The 17,376-nt window shown below is 60.6% G+C and overlaps 2 protein-coding genes across 4 annotated transcripts in view; both read left to right on the top strand.

Moving 5' to 3' along the window:
- D2HGDH (D-2-hydroxyglutarate dehydrogenase) overlaps window positions 1–7,380 on the top strand; it is a 23,210-nt gene extending 15,830 nt beyond the window's left edge. For 2 of the 3 annotated variants that reach the window (XM_060301543.2, XM_030850245.2), the window contains exon 10: window positions 5,314–7,380. In XM_060301543.2, the coding sequence (XP_060157526.1) occupies window positions 5,314–5,573 (260 nt within the window). In that variant the 3' untranslated portion in view covers window positions 5,574–7,380. The remainder of the gene's footprint in view (window positions 1–5,313) is intronic. The other variant, XM_030850244.3, reaches the window with a different exon arrangement.
- Window positions 6,170–17,376, top strand: NEU4 (neuraminidase 4). The gene is given in 10 exon segments (XM_060302630.1): window positions 6,170–6,218; window positions 7,566–7,673; window positions 14,922–15,027; window positions 15,029–15,110; window positions 15,186–15,274; window positions 15,276–15,436; window positions 16,410–16,544; window positions 16,547–16,887; window positions 16,889–17,015; window positions 17,018–17,376. Coding segments are annotated over 10 exon segments (1,557 nt in total).

The following is a 17,376-nucleotide window of genomic DNA, read 5'->3' as shown; positions in this document are numbered from 1 at the left end:
GGGCCAGGAGGGGGAAGGACCCGCGTCCTCGCCACGCGGTCTCTGGGGCCGTCTCGGAGGCAGAGCGCAAGGTCTGGGCTTGGCTGGGCCAGCGGGAGGTGGGCCCTGAACGCGGGGGTCTCGGGGTTTGATGAAGGGGCCTCACCCCTCCCTCCTCAGACAGAGGATCTTAAAAGCAGTTCAGATAATGATTTTTTGCAGAAAAGTCATGCAAAATGAAAGGAACTGTTTCATTCCGCTTCATTCCCGGCAGCCTTTGGAACTGGGTGTCTCAGAGCCCCGTCCACAGGGCAGGTGTGCTGGGGCCTCCATCCATGTCTCCAGGGCGGGATTCAGCAGTGCCTCCTGGGCTTGTGAGGGTCTGAAGAGGTGCGGTGAGGGTCACACGGTGGAGGCCTGGCCCTGGCCCAGCATCGCTCTGAACGCTTGAGTGGAGGGATTCCACTTTCAAGAATTGAGGAGGAACGTTGGATTTGTCAAATGCTTTTCCTGGGTCTGCCCAGGTGCCCAGTGCTGGTTTTCCTTTGACCAGCCAACAAGGCTCATCACTCCAGACCTCTGAGGGCAAGTGGGCCTGTGTCCCAGGATAAGCCCCGCGTGGCCACAATCCTTTTTGTGTCTTGTTTGATCCCGTTTACTTATCCCGTGTAGGGCTTTCTCCATCCTGTCCTGTAAGGCTTCTTTCTTCTGTCCAGGCTGGATGTTGGTCTCAAAGTCCTAAAACGATTTGGGGGTCGTCTCTGGCAGAGTCTGTCGGGTTGGAATTACCTTCTCCCTGAATGTTTGGTAGAACTTGTAAATGAGGGTATTTGGGCCTGAAGGTTTTTGTGGGTATTTTTTTGCGGGGGAGTGGGATTGACTACAGAGAAATTTCTTTAACAACTAGAGGGCTGTCCTAGCTTTCCTTTTCTTCAGAATTGGTTGTGGTAATTTTTTTTCTGGGCATTAGTCCATCTCTTCTAAGCCTTCGAGTGTATTGGCATTACCTTGTTCATGTTATCCCTCTTTTCCTTTGTGCCATGTCCAGCCTTTGGGGAGGGGGGCTGTTTAACTGCTCATTTGGTTTGTTTCTTGTCTCTGTTGACTGAAGAAAAATGCACAACCTAAAAGTTGTAAGTTAGGTTTGATTCGGGGACCACACTGAGGACGTAGGATGGGAGGCGACCTGTCAGATAGCTCGGAGGGACGGCGCCAAAGAGGCAAAGGAGGAACCAGGATATAGAGGAGTTTTTGTAGTCGAATATCAAAATATTACTGCTAATCACGAAAAGCAGACCGCTGAAGTTAATGATTTTAGTGCTTTTCTTTTTTTTTTTTTTACATTTATTTATTTATTTATTTTATTTTTTGGCTGCGTCGGGTCTTCATTGCTGCGTGTAGGCTTTCTCTAGTTGTGGAGCATGGGCTCTAGGTGTGCGGGCTTCAGTGGTTGTGACTCACGGGCTTAGTTGTATCCGCGACATGTGGGATCTTCTCGGACCAGGGCTCGAACCCGTGTCCCCTGCATTTGCAGGCGGATTCTTAACCGCTGCGCCACCAGGGAAGCCCCAGGTCCCACCCTGTCTGATGGCACTGTCATTATCTTTCGGGTCTGAATATTTTCTCATTTCCATTGTCATTGCTTCCTTGACCCATGAGGTAGGCAGTATTGTGTCTTTAAATTTCCAAACATATGGGAGTTTTCTAGCCATTTTAAAGATCATGGGCTTGTTGACTGTGCTGTGGGCAGAGAGCTGGGTGGAACTCATCTTCAGTTGCAGCGTGTCCCTGGCCCAGGGTGCAGCCAGTTTCCATGTCCGTTCGATGGGTGCCTGAGAGGAGTGTGCTCCCTGCAGGCCCTCCAGGTAAAGTGTACACTCTGTGCCGCCCCTTTCCTGGAACGTGCTCGGCTGTCGGCTGCCGAGAGGAGCTCTCGCTGTGACAATAGACCCCTCTGCTTCTCCTGGTGCCTCTGCTAATTCTGAAGATAGGGGATGCGGGCTGTCAGTTTGATGCCGAAAACTCGGCCTCGGTGACCGGTGCCGAATGGAATCTCGGAGACAGAGTTTTGGGTGAAGTAGAAAAGAATAGCTTTATTGCTTTGCCAGGCAGAGGGGGACACAGTGGGCTTGTGCCCTGAAAAACTGTGGGTCCCAACCCGGGAGGTTTTGGTGAGGAGTTTTATAGCCATGGTTCAAGGGTGGGGTTGCTGACGAGATTAGGTTGTGTGTGCAGGGCCTGCGCGCCTTTGATCTGGCCTCAGGTGGTCTTTTCTGGAATGAAGAATGCTGACATCTTCCATTTGTTGGGGGTTTTAGTTCTGTAAAGAGCTCAAATACACTGTTCTGTGTGTCCCTTGAGGAGGGACCAGGACCCTGGCCCAAGGCTGCGCTGTTGTTTCCTGGCCGCCCCTCCCTTGTCTCTGCCTCCCCTCCCTTCCCTGATTAGCAGCTGTTTGAATCTGCCCTTTGGAGCTCAGGGAAGGTCATGGAGGCAGAACAGAGAGGCTCCCTTGCGCAGGAGCCCCACAGGGTCCTGCTTGATTTCAGTTAGAACTTGGACTTAGAGGGCATCTTAGCAAAGAACAGTACACCTTTGGAGATGGTACAGATGAAGAAAGAGGACAGAACTTCTAGGCAGCAAATTGTGGGAAGGTGCGTAAACACACAGGGAGGCTGATGGACGTGAGGCTTGTGTAGACCAAGGCCAGAGTTGTCTCAGGTGGGTACCCTGACCTTGCTGGAATGTGGGGACACCTTTACACACTCGTGTCCTGCTTTTAGGTGGACGGAGGGCAGAGAGCTTTTCTTGTGCCTGTTTCTTTTCAGTTGCCTTCAGCTCAAAATAATCCTTATGCCAAAGCAGGCTGTTTTGAGGTGGCATATTTTGTAATTTACATAGACTGTAATTACTCAGTGACCTGGATTCGTCTGACTTTGGGCCTTCTGTTTGTCCTTCATTTCTTCTATTTCTTTTTCTCTGATTTATTACCTTCTTTCGGTTGGTGTTTTTTCTCGTATAACTTGTTTCCATTTACTAATGAGGGAATTGTGCCTATCTATTCTTTCGGCAGTAGCCCTAGAATTGTAGCCTTATCAGGGCGGCCCTACCTTAGCAGGGTTGGAAGTTAATCAGTATCATGATCCCCCTACCAGACAGTGTGGTGTGGTGGTTCATCTTGTGTGTCAGCCTGGCTGGGCTGTGTTGCCCCGATTCTTGGTCAGACACCAATCTAGAATGTTGCTGTGAAGGTATTTTTAAGATGAAATGAACATTTAAATTGGCAGACTTTGAGTAAAGCAGATTACCCTCCATGATGTGGGTGGGCCTCATCTAAGCAGTCGAAGGCCTGAAGAGGAAGATACAGATGTCCCCCGACGGGGAGGGGATTCTCCCCACAGCCTCTGGACTCGAGCTGCAGCGTCTGCTTGTCCCCAGGTCTCCAGATGCTGGTCCACCCTGCAGGTTGGACTCCCACATCCCCACAGTCGTGGGCCAGTTCCTTAAAATTGACCTCTCTCTGTCCCTCCATCCTCCTAGCCCTCTCCCTCCCCCCAACCCCCACTCTGTACATTGTGTGCATCTGCAGGTGTCCTACTGGTTCTGTTTCCCTGAAAGCCCTGATCAGCACTTGGGACCCTGTCATTTTGGTGTCACCATCTGCTCCTGGTCACACACTGTGTTTTGGAGTGTGTTCCATCGTGTTTTTTAGCCCCAGATAGCAGCAGTGCTGTTGTTATTACTCCATGAGGTCAGTGTTTGTCTAGACTCACCCACACCTCTGGTCCTTCTTTGACCTGGGGTCACAGCCCTGCCTTTAGAATTGCCTCTAGTGTGGGAAAGTAGGTGACAGCATGTCTCGGGTTTCATTTACCTGAAAATGTATGAATTTTGTTTTTCGGTGTTTTTTTTTCCGATGGATTTCAAAATTCTCTGTTGACAGTTCTGTTCTCTGCAGAGTGAAGACATCATTCTGCCGTCTTGACTTCTGTTGCTGCAAAGTTAGCTGTCAGCGAGTGTGGTTGCATTGAAAGGAGTCCATTTTTTTCCTTTTTGTTCCTTTTAAGATCTTTCCCTTTTCCTCGGGGTTCCTGGGCTTCACTCTGCTGGGTTTAGGTGAGCGTTGGCGTGCCCTGCTGGGGTCTGGTGGGCTTGGCTTTTAGAAATTGCTCCCCTGTGGTCTCTGCAAATATCGTCTCTCCCCGCCCGCCCCTTCTTTCTGGAGCTTCAGTCGAGGGCTCACGATGTCCCCACGCGTCTGTCTGTCTTTCCTGTTGTCTGTAGCTCTGATCCTCTGTGTGCTTGATTTGTTTTCCATTTCATTAATCTCTCTTTGCTTGTTGACATTTCAGTGACCGTATTTTTCATTTCTAGAAGATCAGCCTGGGTATTTAAAAGCTTTCCCTGGTCAGTGTCTTATATTTTTTTCTCTCTCATTTCTTTAAACACGTGAAACATTTATTTCCGTTTCTGGAAATCACCAGGTCGCAGGTCCTTGCAGGTCTTGGTCATCATGGTTTCCTTTCTGTGTGTTTGCAATTTGGGGCTCATGTATCTTAGGCTTGTATCTGTGGGAATTATTTGAGGCCGAGTTGGGGTGATTTGCCTGTGCAGAAGGTGGGGAGGGTGGGAGTGGGGCTGGGTCCCAGCCCGCAGCCAGGAATGGCCTTGGGGCCACGGGGGCCCTGTGAACTGTGCCGCAAGCCCATGCAGGCTGGCTGCTGGTGTGGATATCTGAGTGTCAGTGGAGATAAGCTTATCTCCCCCCCCCCGCCCCCCGCAGTGTTTCCCTTGGGAAAGACCCTTGTTTTCAGAGCCTTCACCCTGAGGGTATCAGTGGGAACCACTTTTGGTGGGAGAGGGATCCCTGGTTTGCTCCCTGCATTTGACAAATGTACATGGAGGGAGGGGGTCTAAGAAGCCCCAGGTCACAGGGTCAGAGGCCCCCAGGTCACCTGGTCCGAGACCTCCTGGGCACTGGGGACCCAGGTCTGTGGAGGCATCGGTGGTCCAGCCTGGGGCTCTCACAGGTCGGGTGGGTGTTCGTTCCTCTCAGTCTGGAGCCCTCGGGGAGGGGTTGGAGGTTAGGCTGTGCGGGTGGAGATGGGGGAGAACTTGGAGAGAAACGTATGTGAAGCCAAGGGAGCTGCAGCCCCCAGAGGAGGGGAGTGGTCACCAGCAGGTCAGTGGCCAGTGACGTGAAGGTCTGGAAGCCGGCTGTGAGGGCAGAGGTGGGTGGGGCCGGCACTCCTCCGGTGGCCTTCAGGCAGGGCAGGGGCGGGGCTGGGGGCTCTCGGGAAAGGGGGGCCCAGCCTGACCTGCGCGTCCCTCCAGGGGACGGCAACCTGCACCTCAACGTGACGGCAGAGGCCTTCAGCCCGTCGCTGCTGGGCACCCTGGAGCCCTACGTGTACGAGTGGACGGCCAGGCAGCGGGGCAGCGTCAGTGCCGAGCATGGCCTGGGCTTCAAGAAGAAGGACGTCCTTGGCTACAGCAAGCCACCCGAGGCCCTGCAGCTCATGCAGCAGCTCAAGGCCCTCCTGGACCCCAAGGGCATCCTGAACCCCTACAAGACGCTGCCCACCCGCACCTGACGCCCGCTACGGTCAGCGGGAGACTCGGGAGGGGGCCTCGATCCTTGGCTTTGCCTGTGGGGCGCTCCCGCAGGCCTGGCGTGGGCTCACAGGGCCTCCATTCGACGGAGCCAGTGGCAGGCGGGGTGCCCGGGCCCGTGGTTGGCGGTGGGGAGCTGGCCCTGTGGAGCCTGGGGCACGTGGCTCTCGGCAGGATTCCTCCGGGTGCTCTGCCAGTTCTGTTGGGTGGGCCGAGTGGAGAGGGCTGCCCCGTCCTCACTCCATCCTCGTGGCGGGCACTCCGTCCCTTTGCAGGTCCTGGACAGGCCAGGTGGGTGAGCCATTCTGCCCAATCAGAATAGACCAGGTCGCCCCTGCTTTGCCTGTGGCCCCTGGGATTCCACCTTGTGGGGTGCAGCTCTGGGAGGGGGCACGGGTGGTCCTTCCGCTGGTCCCCACACAGCGTGAGCCTCCAAGGTGCCCTGGGCAGAGGTGGTGAACTCCATGTGGGCAGCAGAGCACCGTGAGGTGGGTCCACGCGGAGCTCTGACCAGCAGAGCCCGGGCCGTCGGGCGCTTTACAGATGACTTTTAGTCACATTTGAGCCAGTGACAGGAATGCCCCCCACCGTGGAAGGTGTCATTTCCCCCGTTTTCCAGAAGGCCCGTGAGTTGGCAAGACCGTTGTTGGAAGACAGGCATTGGTTTCTTGCACTTGGTGGTTTGCTGTGATGTGTCCTTCCGGTTCTGCTTTGACCACGAATGTCAGTAGTGCCGGGTGAGAAGCCCCGCCCGGCACAAGCGTCTTCAGTCACCCCGACCGGGTCCTCCCCATTGACCTTGGTCCTTGGGGCAGCTGCTCGGGCTGTGCAGACAGTCTGGGAGGCCGGACACGTTTTCTGTTTCTGGCTGCCCTGAACTTCCAGTAAAAGTGGGAATAAATCACGGTACTCTCCTTCCTTCTGTTCTTAGAAAAACAACCTCATAAAAGCCCAGGTGAAGTGCCCGTGTCCCCTGCTCCTCAAGCACCCAGCGTCAGCGACCCGGAGCCTGGCAGTCTGTGTGTGGGGACAGGGCATCCCTGTCCCCGCCTCCCATCCCCATGCCGCATCCCCCGTCCCTGTCCCCCACTGTGTGGCTTGGAGCCCCGCCTCATCGGGCCGCTGAGGCGTGGTCTTACGTGGGTAATGTGCAGTGAGAGGCTTTGTGATGCAGAGATACCTCCTATAAAAAGTCTTAGGACTAAGCAAGTTTTTTTTGGAGAATTAAAGTAATGCATGGATTATTAGAGGGCTTAAAACTTTGAGGCATTTCCTGCTAGAGTAAGGGTAGGGCTTCGAGAAGGTGGCCTAGTGACTGGGGGTGGGAGGGAGCAAGTGGCAGGGGGACCCCTCCATGTCCTTGAAGGATAAGCTGGCCCCCAAAGTGTCAAAAAGTGAAGTGGTATCCACTGGCCCTGCGGTTTACTCCTGGGGCTCGCCCCTCAGGGTCCACCTGTGCGCGTGCACACGCGCTCACACACCTGCACACAAATGGCACACATGCACGTGCCGGCGTGTCCCCAGGCCATGCACGGAGCACCGTCTGCAGGTGGTGTCAGTCAGTGGCCGTGTCGCTGGCCGTGTGTCTGTTGAGAAGGAGGCGGGTGTGTGCCTCTGTGGCCCCTGGACAGAGGGACGGCCAGAGGAGGGGACGGAGGGGGCAGCTCACCTCCTGCTTCTGAGAAAGGCCGTCGACTCTTGGAAGCCGGTTCAAACAGAACCTTCCTGCGTGTCAAGACCGCAGCTGGGACTCACTCTGGGCACCTGGAGGCCGGGTTGGGTGGGGAGGGGGTATCATTTTCTATATTTTTGGGATGCTTTGCCTTGTTTTTTTTTTGCCAAGTGCACGTACACTCTCATAAAACGTGAACAAGCCAGGCGCAAACTGATTCAGAGGTCCCGTGGCTGCTGCTGGGCTGGATGGGTGAGGCTGGGCATGGGCTGCATCCACGGTCCCCTCCTCTGTCACCCAGGAGAGGGGCAGCCCCAGCAGAGCCTGCTCCGAAGGGGACACAAGCCCCTGCCCCTGCTGACGCGGCTGGCCCGGGTCCACCTGCCCGGCCAGGGTCCTCTGGCTGCGGGTGAGACATACCCTGGGGGAGGTGGGTGTTCTCCTGGGGGTGTCTTGGCCCCAGCGTGATTTCAGGGCCCGGGCCAGGGCCCATCTCCAGCCCCCACGCCAGCCCAGCAGGGCGGGCGTGTCGGGACACCCGTGACTGCCTCCAACTGACCCTTCCTGCTCTCTGCCAGGATTTAAAATGCAGGTCCCCTCCCCACCCGTTGTCGGCTGCCTGTGGCCTCGCCTGGTTCCAGGGCCTGCCTGGGGGGCCCTGCAGTGGGTCCCTCCAGCCTCGCTGGCCCTATGGCTGGCTCTGTCCCCTCTTCCGTCATCCGCGGCTGGGCACTCAGCACGATGGAGCTCCCGAGAGCCCTGGTGGCTCGCCTGTCTGTCCTCCATCCTTCCAAGGTCAGCGGATGGCCTGTGGTGCTCAGCTTCTGACCCCCTGGAAGCCAGGTTTGAGGCTGGTGATTTCCCAGTTGTTTCTGGGACGGAGCCGGGGCCGCCCTGCGCAGCGCCCTGGCTGGAGGAGGTGGCGGTGGCGGGTCACAGAAGGCGGCACACACCAGGCGTTTCCTGCCGGTGACGAGGCCTGGGGTGCGGCGCCGCGGGCCAGGGGCCTTGTTGCAGGGCCCACAGCAGCTGGGGTGGGACGTGCCGTTTCCTCTGCACCACCTTGACCAGCAATGGTTCCCTTCTGCCTCTGAGGCCCCCTGTCCTCTGGTCTTTTTGCCGTCTTGGTGGATGGTGTCCTGGAATCAGTGAAACAACGCGGCCTGCGGAGGGAACACAGGAAGGAGGCCTGCCAGCCGGACCCCGCTTATGTGATGCTAAAACGTGGGCTCCCCAAGGACAGGGAGGTCTTGGGTTTTCACACGTCCAGAAAAACCCGCTGGAACAGCAGGAAGACCAGAGGAAACCCCGTCGCATCCAGCAGGTGACTCTCAGAACCTGCGGGGACACGGGCCGTGTGGACCACACTGCAGAGCCCGGGTGTGGGCTGTGCCCGCGGAGAACACGTGCCCTCCCCGGGGCCGCAGGCACAGACGGCAGGACACCCGGAGCGCGTGTCAAGTCGGGGCCTGGGGAGGCTCACCCATCCAGAGGCTTGTGGGCTCTGCGGTCACACAAAACGTCACAGGCAGAGCGAGGGAGCCAGCCAGGCGCCAACAGCAGGCGCCTTCGGACCAGAAGTGGACCCCGCGGTGGGGTGGGGGTGGGGAGACACCTCCCACCTCCCGAAGCAGCTCCTCACAAGCCACTTGCCCGAGGACAGGCGCCACATGTGCCTGCAGGTGGTGAGGGAGGGGCTGAGGGTGCTGTTGGGTTTGGCTTAGAAAAAGCTTCTTGGGGGGCTTCCCTGGTGGCGCAGCGGTTAGGAGCCCGTCTGCTAGTGCGTGGACACGGGTTCCAGCCCTGGTCCGGGAAGATACCACGTGCCGCGGAGCAACTAAGCCCGTGCGCCACAACTACTGAGCCTGCACTCTAGAGCCCGCGAGCCACAACTACTGAGCCCGCATGCCACAACTACTGAGCCTGCACTCTAGAGCCCACGCACCACAGCTACTGAAGCCCACGTGCCACAACTACTGAGCCCACGTGCCTAGAGCCCGTGCTCTGCAACAAGAGAAGCCACCGTGATGAGAAGCCCGCGCACCGCAACGAAGAGTAGCCCCCGCTCGCCACAACTAGAGAAAGCCCACGCACAGCAACAAAGACCCAACGCAGCCAAAAATAAGTAAATAAAATAAATTTATTAAAAAGAAAAAGAAAAAGCTTCTGATTTTCACCTTAAAACCTCTAAGCTGCTGCAGTGTGAGAAGAGGTTACGTAAGAGGACCGCTCAGAGCGGAGGCCGCGGAGAGCGGCTGGAGGGGCCCCGGGGGTGGGAGGAAAGCCCCAGGCAGGGCTGCAAGCAGGCTGTCGGGGAGCCGGGGGGAGCAAGGAGGCCGCCCACCCCTCAGCCCCAGGGATGGGATGTGGCTGGGGGTGGGCAGCCCTGCCAGGCCTGCAGGGGAGCAGAGTCTCCGCCCTGCCAGCTCAGAGGAAGACTGGGGGCTGACCCCACGGAGAGGTGGAGGTGACTGGCCACGGCGTGATGTAGTTGCGGTGCGTGGGCTTAGCTGCTCCGCGGCATGTGGGATCTTCCCAGACCAGGGCTCGGACCCGTGTCCCCTACATTGGCAGGCGGATTCTTAACCACTGCGCCATGGAAGCCCCTAATGGAGGGACTTTAAGAAGAATGAATTTTCAGTAAGATTAGAGGACATATTGCGGCATACTTGAGAATAAAAGAGAATATTTGGAAACAGAAAAAATGACTTCTGAAAAAATGGAATAGAGACCGTGAAGGATAGATGGACACTGCAGAGAGCCAGGGTCAGCCAGGAGAACCTCTGGAGGCTCCTGCATCCTCCACCCAGAGGAAAATGCAAAGAAGGAAGTCCCAAGGGAGAGTGGAGATGGGGAATCAGATCCAGGATGAGCCAACCTGATAGGAGTCTGGGAAGGAGAGTAAGGGCCATAGATGAGAACCTATAGCCAAGCAAAGAATGGGCAAAATGACCCCGATTTAAAGAAAGACTCAAAGCAACTCACTGCCCTGAGCACCAGGCAGCTCTGCTAACCCCCAAAGCAAACAAGACCCCAACTCAGCCGACAGGGGCAAGCGAGTGAGTCCAGGATAAGCGGAAAGTACTGCTGCCGCTTAATACAGAGAGCAGGCTGTCTCAAGGGAGTGGGTGTCAGGCCATCACCGCTGCCAGCAGTGCTGGGCCCGTGGGCGTGGGCCTGTGCTCAGGGGCACAGTAGCCAAGAACGCGACGTTCCCATAGAAATTCAATTGCGGTTACTCTTGCCTTTGAGGTTGGCAGGAATGTAAACTGGCGCTGTCTTTCTGGAGGGAAAATTGGGGGTATTTATTACAACGTAAAGTGTACATGGTTTGTAACAGAGAAACTTCAGAAACAATCTGGGTGTCCATCCAAGACAAACTCAGTTGTTTAAAACGCGAAGTCCTACACAACCAATAAAGCTGGGAGCGCAGAGTCTGTGAATCTCCTCTCTGGAGGGGCATCTCCAGGCCTTGTGATGCTGGGGTCAGGGTTGGTGAGCAGGGCTGCGGGTGACTGGGATGGGGTGTGCGTGTCCCAGCTAGCAGTGCCCATGGGAGTGGGGGAAGCCGGGGAGACAGACCGTCTGATTTTTCAAGAGAAGCTGGAAATACAGGTTTTTATGTGAAGTCTCTAGGTTTAAAACAGCTGGCATCTAACTAAAACGTGAAAACTCCTGAGAGAGGGAACAAGGTGTGTGTGTGCGGACCGCCTCCTTCTGTGGCCCCCGGGCACCCTGGTTAGGCAGCCCTGCTCTGGCTGGGGGGCTTCGAACAGGTGCTGCGGGGACTTGGAGGCCCCAGTTCTCAGCGGGCAGCCTGTGAGACGGCACCTGGCTTGGACTTGGGAGACAGGGGAGGAAGGTAGATCCTGCCTTCTGGTTTGGACGGGGCTCCAGAGGCGGGAGGCTGTGTGAGCCGTTCCTTCACACTGCCTTCCCCTTTCCATTCACGGCAGACCCCTGAGCTTTTATGTGGGCATGGGCTGCTGGCTGGAGACGTCCTGGGGCCCCTGGAGGGGGCAGAGGTGATGTGTGCCACATCTGGGCCACCTCCGTAGAGTGGGTGCCACGGTGCCACCGCTGCCCCGCCCCGCCTTGCCCTGCCGGTGCCCGGCTCTGGTGTGTGGCCCCGGCATGGGGAGGAGATGGTGGCCCAGACACAGGGGTAGGATGTGGGGCCCATGAGGGCCAAAGGGGCTGGCATCTTGGGGGCTGAGGGAATGGCAGGTAGGCACCCAAGTCGTGATGGGAGGCATCTCTGGGGGCAGCTGACGCCCATGTCCCCCTCGGAGGTCAGCTGTGGCCCCTGGTGGTGGCCCACCCCCAGCACAGCCTTGTTGGAGGGTGAGGGCCCAGGGTGGAGCCAGTTGACCAGCAGAGAGGAGCCCTGTGTGGCCCTGTCTGGACACTGCCCCCTCCTGGCTGCCCTTCTTCACCACCGACCCCTCTCTGTGCTGCACCACAGTCGCACGGCTGGCGGGACGGTCCTGGATCCTGACACAGCCCTGGGGCTGTGCCAGCTCGCAGCTCCCGGCCACAGAGTGGGCCCTTGTCTCTGCCCGTGAGTGGGTCGGAGAGGCAAGCACTCCTGCAGCTGCCCTGCAGCCAGCTCTGCGGGGCCCGGTGAGGCCCCTCCCTGCTCACCTATATCCCCGGCCCTCGGGGGCCAGGACCTGCCTCTCTTTGGCCTGAGGGCAATGGGCTTGTGGACGGAGGGCCCTCAGCCAGAGTTGCCACATGGGCCCCCCCGCAATGGGACGACTTCCTGCAGGGCCTCGGGGTAGATTTAGAGGATGGGGTAGGTGTAGGCTGGGTGTCGGGGCCCCGCCCCAACAAGCATGAGCACTTGGGCCCATAGGTGACGCTTCACCAGGCAGAAGTGTCTGAATTGAGTCCTTGCCCGGGACAGGGCACAGGACACCCGGGTTAGGCTGGAGACCCATCCTGAGGTGACACAGCCAAGTCTGCCCATCTTGTGTGCAAAGGGCTTGTGCCCTTCGTATGCATGCGTTTCATAGCCCCGCAGGCTGAGTGTGCCCAGCGCCAGCAGGCCCACGGGACAAACGTGCTGGCCCAGAGGGTGTGGGGCAGGTGACTTGGGCTGGCTCGTGCTCCAGGGCGGAGCCCAGACAGGACCGGCTGCAGGAGTTCGGGGCAGGACCCTGCTGGGGCAGAATGACCCCCAGTAACTTGCCTGGGTCCAGGGCCAGGGAACCAGACTGTCTTGGAGGTCCCATCTCCTCTCCAGGACTCGGTTCCCCTTCTGTGTTGCATCACCTGGGGAGGGCCACGCTGGGGAGGGTAGACGGGCATGGAGACTTACGGGTGCTGACTCCCCTGAACGCTGGGTTACGGCCATCCTGGTCGAGCCAAAGCCCTGGAACCTGCTGCACTGGCCCAGCTGGGCAGGGCCAGCAGCCTGGGAGGCCTGCTCTCCCTCTTAGATTGAGGGCCCCCCCGAGGCTCTGGGGCTCTGGAGCAGGGCCCGGCCCGGGCGCAGGTGCTCTTAGTACCCGGCAGCCCGTCCCACTGTGCGCAGTGAGCAGACAGCCCAGCTAGCTGCATCCTCCTGCATCCTGCAGGCCTCCATCCCTGCTGCCCCGTCCCACAGTGGGGGCTGGACCTGAGCCCCCTCCTGCTTCTGGCACCAGCTGCTGGCGGTTCTGGGCCCTGCAGAGCAAACCAAATGCAGAGAGTGTCCCATTTGTGTCCATTCAGCCTGGAGGGACATGAGGCACCTGCACCTGCTTCCTGCTTGGGCACAATTGCTCTTTGGATGCAGAGCGGGGGTGGGGGCCCAGGGCTTCCAGGACACGGGAAGCTGCTCTCAGAGGCCCCAGAGGCATGGTGGGGTGGGCGGACCTGGCGTTGGGCAGGGGTCTGCTGGGCTCAGGGGGCAGCGTGGTGGGGCTAGTGCACTGCCCCAGGGAGCCTCCCAGGAGAAGGCGGTCCTGGGCAGAGGTGGCTGTGTCTGTCTGTTTGGGGGACCTCAGGCATGGAGGCGTATGTGTGCATTCATTCCTGTCACCCCACTCTCTCCATCCCGACTGTGTCCTTTGATGTGCGCCGGCCTCGCTGTACAGGGACTCCCCTCCCCCCAGCACCCTGTCTGGTTACCGCCGCGTCTGGCCCTCAGCTGCTCAGACACCTCCGGTTCCGGTCGCAGCCCCTGGACCCCACTGCGCTGCGGGGAGCAGACTCACTGCCATCCCTGGGTGGGGGCTTGGCCAGCCCACCTTTGTGCGAATCAGAACGGGACCCCCGGTAGGGGGTCGGCGGATTGCAGACTGTGTGTGCCCCCAGTGCACCCACACCTGAGGCCCCGCCCTTTGAGCCTCCCTCAGGTGACCCCACCCCAGAAAGGCCGCCCAGGCCACGCTCCGTCACCCCTGCAGGAACCTGGGCCTGTGGGCGAGGGGGCTGGGCGACCAGCCAAGGTTTAGGGAGCCAGGCTTCGTGGGGCCTGGGCTGTGGCCTTCTTCATGGTGGCTGAACCCTGCGACGCTCCCTCCTGCTGGGGCGCTCCTGGTGCCTGGCTTGTGGTCTCCCCCCGCCCCTCCCCTCTTAGCTCTCAGCTCTGAGAAGCGCACCCAGCCTCCATGCCCTGTCCCCCAGCCTGGCTTCTCTCGTGTGTGTGCTCCCGCTTCTGGGGGGCTCCGTCGTGGAGGGTGCTCATCTTCCTCCCATCACTGTGTGGGAGCCGCTGCTTTTCAAGTTCAAACCCCTAACCCCTACTGCAGACTAAACCCCCCACCCCACACTTGGTTCCTTTCTGCTTGGAAGGGGCAGGGGCTGGACGGCAGGGCGGTGACCTCTCTGGCCTCCTTGGGGTCCCTCTTGTTGCCCCACTGGCTTGTACCGCCCCTAGCTCTCTTGGGGTACACGTGTGAGCTGTTTGGGGTACCCCATAGGTAGGATGGCTCTGCTGGGCTTCCCCACGTCCCCCAGCCTTGCTTAGGAGCCCGGGCGGCAGGGCGGCGGGTCCCCCACCTCGCAAATGTCCCACTGGGCCTGGAGTTCAGGACCTTATCTGCAGGAGAGCTGCTGGGCCCCCCTTGGGTCAGCAGGCAACCCTCTAAACGTCTCCTGGCCACCCCCAGGACCCCAGGTCTGAGAGGGTGATGGCAGCGGAAGCCTGGCATCTGCGTGCAGCACATGTGAGCGTGTCTTCCTCTGTGTCTCCCATGTTTCCGTGTTTCGTGTCTTTCTGTGTCCTTTTCTGTGTGTCTGTTTGCACGGCTCCTGTGGTTGTGGGGCCCCTGCTTGGGGACACTGAACCCCTCCTTGTCCAGAGCCTTGGGGTCCCCTGGCAGCCTCCTGCCGGGCAGGCTCTGTGATGACCGCAAGTCCCCAGCACGTGGGTGCACAGGGTCGAGGGGCTCTGGCCAGGCTACCCCGCTCCTGTCACCAACCAGTTCCCTCTCCGTGGGCCATGCTGAGAGGCGCAAGGCGCAGATTCCAGACATTTGAGGTGCAATAGCCGTTGGGGAGGGACCACCCTGGACGGGGGTGAGGGGCCCTGGGACAGGGTGGTCTCCGGGTGGGCACAGGAAGGCGGGCTGGGCCAGGGCAGGGGCACGGCGCCTGCACCCGCAGAAAACCCTTGCCCATCTGGAGGGACCCCGCTGACTCTGGGGTCCTGGGCCCGCGCCCGCAGAGCATGGGGCCCTGCGTGTCCCCGCGTGGACCGTGCTCTTCCAGGGCGAGAGGGCCGGCCTGACGTACCGCGTGCCCTCACTGCTGCCCGTGCCCCCCGGGCCCAGCGGGGCAGCGGCTGAGCCCCGACGACGCCCACGCCCACCGCCTGATGCAGAGGACCGGCATGCTGGCTGGGGGCTCCGTGCGGGTGAGCCCGGGGTGGGCGGCGGGGGCCGCGCCGCGCGGAAGGGCTGGGGACTGAGGCTTGGCCCCCTCCCCGCAGTGCGGCACCACGGGCGTGCTGGGGACAGCGGTCCTGGACGAGCACCGCTCCAGGGACCCCTGCCCGGTGCACGTCGCGCGCACGGCCAGTCTTACTCTTCATCGCCGTGCGCGGCCGCACCCGCGAGGCCGCGCAGATCGCTGCGGGCGAGAACGCCGCGCACCTCTGCGGCGTGACCAGCCGGGACGCGGGGCGCAGCTGGGGTGGCGCGCGGGACCTCACGGCGGAGGCGGTGGGCGGCGCCGAGCAGGGTAGGTGGGCGCCCGCTCTGCAGGGCGCGGGGGTGGGGTGGGGGGAAGCGGGGTCCGAGCAGGGAGGGGGTCTCGCGGGGCGGGGAATGGGATTCTGCACCGCGGAGGGGTCTGCACCCTGGCGGCGGAGGGGGGCCTGGCTGGAGCTCCTGCCTCACTCCGCACCCAGCCTAAGCGCCACCGACGCCGTTTGGTGGGCCGCCCCCATCCTGTCCCCGGAAGACCTCAGTCCCGTGCCCAGCAGGCTCTGTCATCTTCCCGAACCTGTCTCTGTCTGAGCGCTGTGGCCCCAAACCCCCGGTGGGTCCCCTCTTTTAACCCTTCCTCTTCTTCCTTCTCACCCCTCCCCCGGCGCTCAGCCCAGGGTTGCAGCTGGGTAGGTCGGCTTGACACCAGAGCTTTCCCTCTGCTCTCGCTGCCCCTTCCCCGAGGGCCTGACCACCAACTGCCCTCGGGGCCACTCCGACCCTGGCATGTGGAAGCTGACCCAGGGGTCACCTAGGCCCTGGCAGGTAGGAGCTAAACAGAGGGGTGGGGCAGGCTCTGAGACCCAGACAGGGCACAGTGGATCTAAAGAGCTATCTGCTGGTGTGGACCCCACCCCAGGGGACTCGAGCCCATTGCCAGGAGGGGCTGCCCAGACCCTCCCGCCCTCAGCTGCCCCTCTGCCTGGACAGCACGCACACTTGGGGGCTGGCCTTCCGCTCACCCGCTGAGATCCTGGCCCAGCGGCCTGCCTGGGCTCGTGGCTCCTGCTAATGGCCCAGGAGGCTTGTACAGCCTGGGGGTGGCCGGAAGGAGTGGACGGTGGGGGCACAGTGAGCCGATGGCTGCCCCCTGAGCTGTCCCCTAACCCGGGTACTGGCCCCCGTCCTCCCCGTCCCCCAGGGTGGTGGTGCTGGCCCCCGTCTTCCCCTTCCCCCAGGGTGGTGGTGCTGCCATCGGGGGGACCAGCAGCCCCTCCTCCCTGCAGACTGGGCCACGTTTGCCGTCGGCTCCAGCCATGGCATCCGACTGTGCTCGGGCCGCCTGCTGGTGCCGGCCTACATGTACCGCGTGGACCGGCGAGAGTGCTTTGGTGAGATCTGCGGGACCGGCCCCCACTCCTTCTCCGCACCTGGCACCACGGGGGCCTCGTGCCGAAACTGCGCTCGGGCGAGGGCCAGTTGGCGGTGGGGGACAGGGGGCAGGCTGGTGGCATCCTCTACTGCAGTGCCTGGAGCCCTCTGGGCAGCCATATGCAGGTGCTCAGTGTAGACGAGGGCGCCTCCTTCCTGCCTGGGGAGCTGGTGCTCGCCCTGGCTGGGGCCGCCGGGGGCTGCCAGGGCAGCATTGTGGGCTTTCCGGCCCCGCCCTCCAGCAGGCCGGAGAATGAGGGGTGCACCATGGGTACCAGGAACACCCTCCACCCTCCACACCTCTGCCCTGGGCCCCAGGAACCCCCAGAGGAAGGAGGGTGCTGGAGATACCCGAGGGGGCGGGGGGCTGGGTGGGACGGAGGGATGTGGGGATGGCTCCGGTGAGCCCGGCCCAGGGCCTGGGCTTGGGGGGAACAGGGGGACCTGGACCCCCGAGCTCCCGGTCCTGCCTCGGCCTTGTCTCAGAGCCCCACATGGCTGCTGTATTCCCACCCGGTGGGGCGCAGGGCACAGCTGCACATGGGCATCTGCCTGAGCCGGTCGCCCCTGGACCCCCACAGCTGCCCGGAGCCCTGGGCGATCCACGAGGGCCCCAGTGGCTACTCTGACCTGGCGTCCATCAGGCCCACCCCCGAGAGAGCCCTGACCTTCGCTTGTCTGTACGCGAGTGGGACCGGGGTCTCCTATGAGGAGATCTCCTTCTGCATGTTCTCCCTGCAGGAGGTCCTGGGGAACGTTGGGGCGGGCACTGGGCATCCCAGCCTTGGGGACAAGCCTCTGGGGCGCTGCTGGCCCTCCTGA

The sequence above is a fragment of the Globicephala melas genome, chromosome 7 (genome assembly GCF_963455315.2).
Source record: "Globicephala melas chromosome 7, mGloMel1.2, whole genome shotgun sequence".
In the NCBI taxonomy this organism is placed as follows: domain Eukaryota; kingdom Metazoa; phylum Chordata; class Mammalia; order Artiodactyla; family Delphinidae; genus Globicephala; species Globicephala melas.
This window is presented reverse-complemented; position numbering and strand designations above follow the sequence as displayed.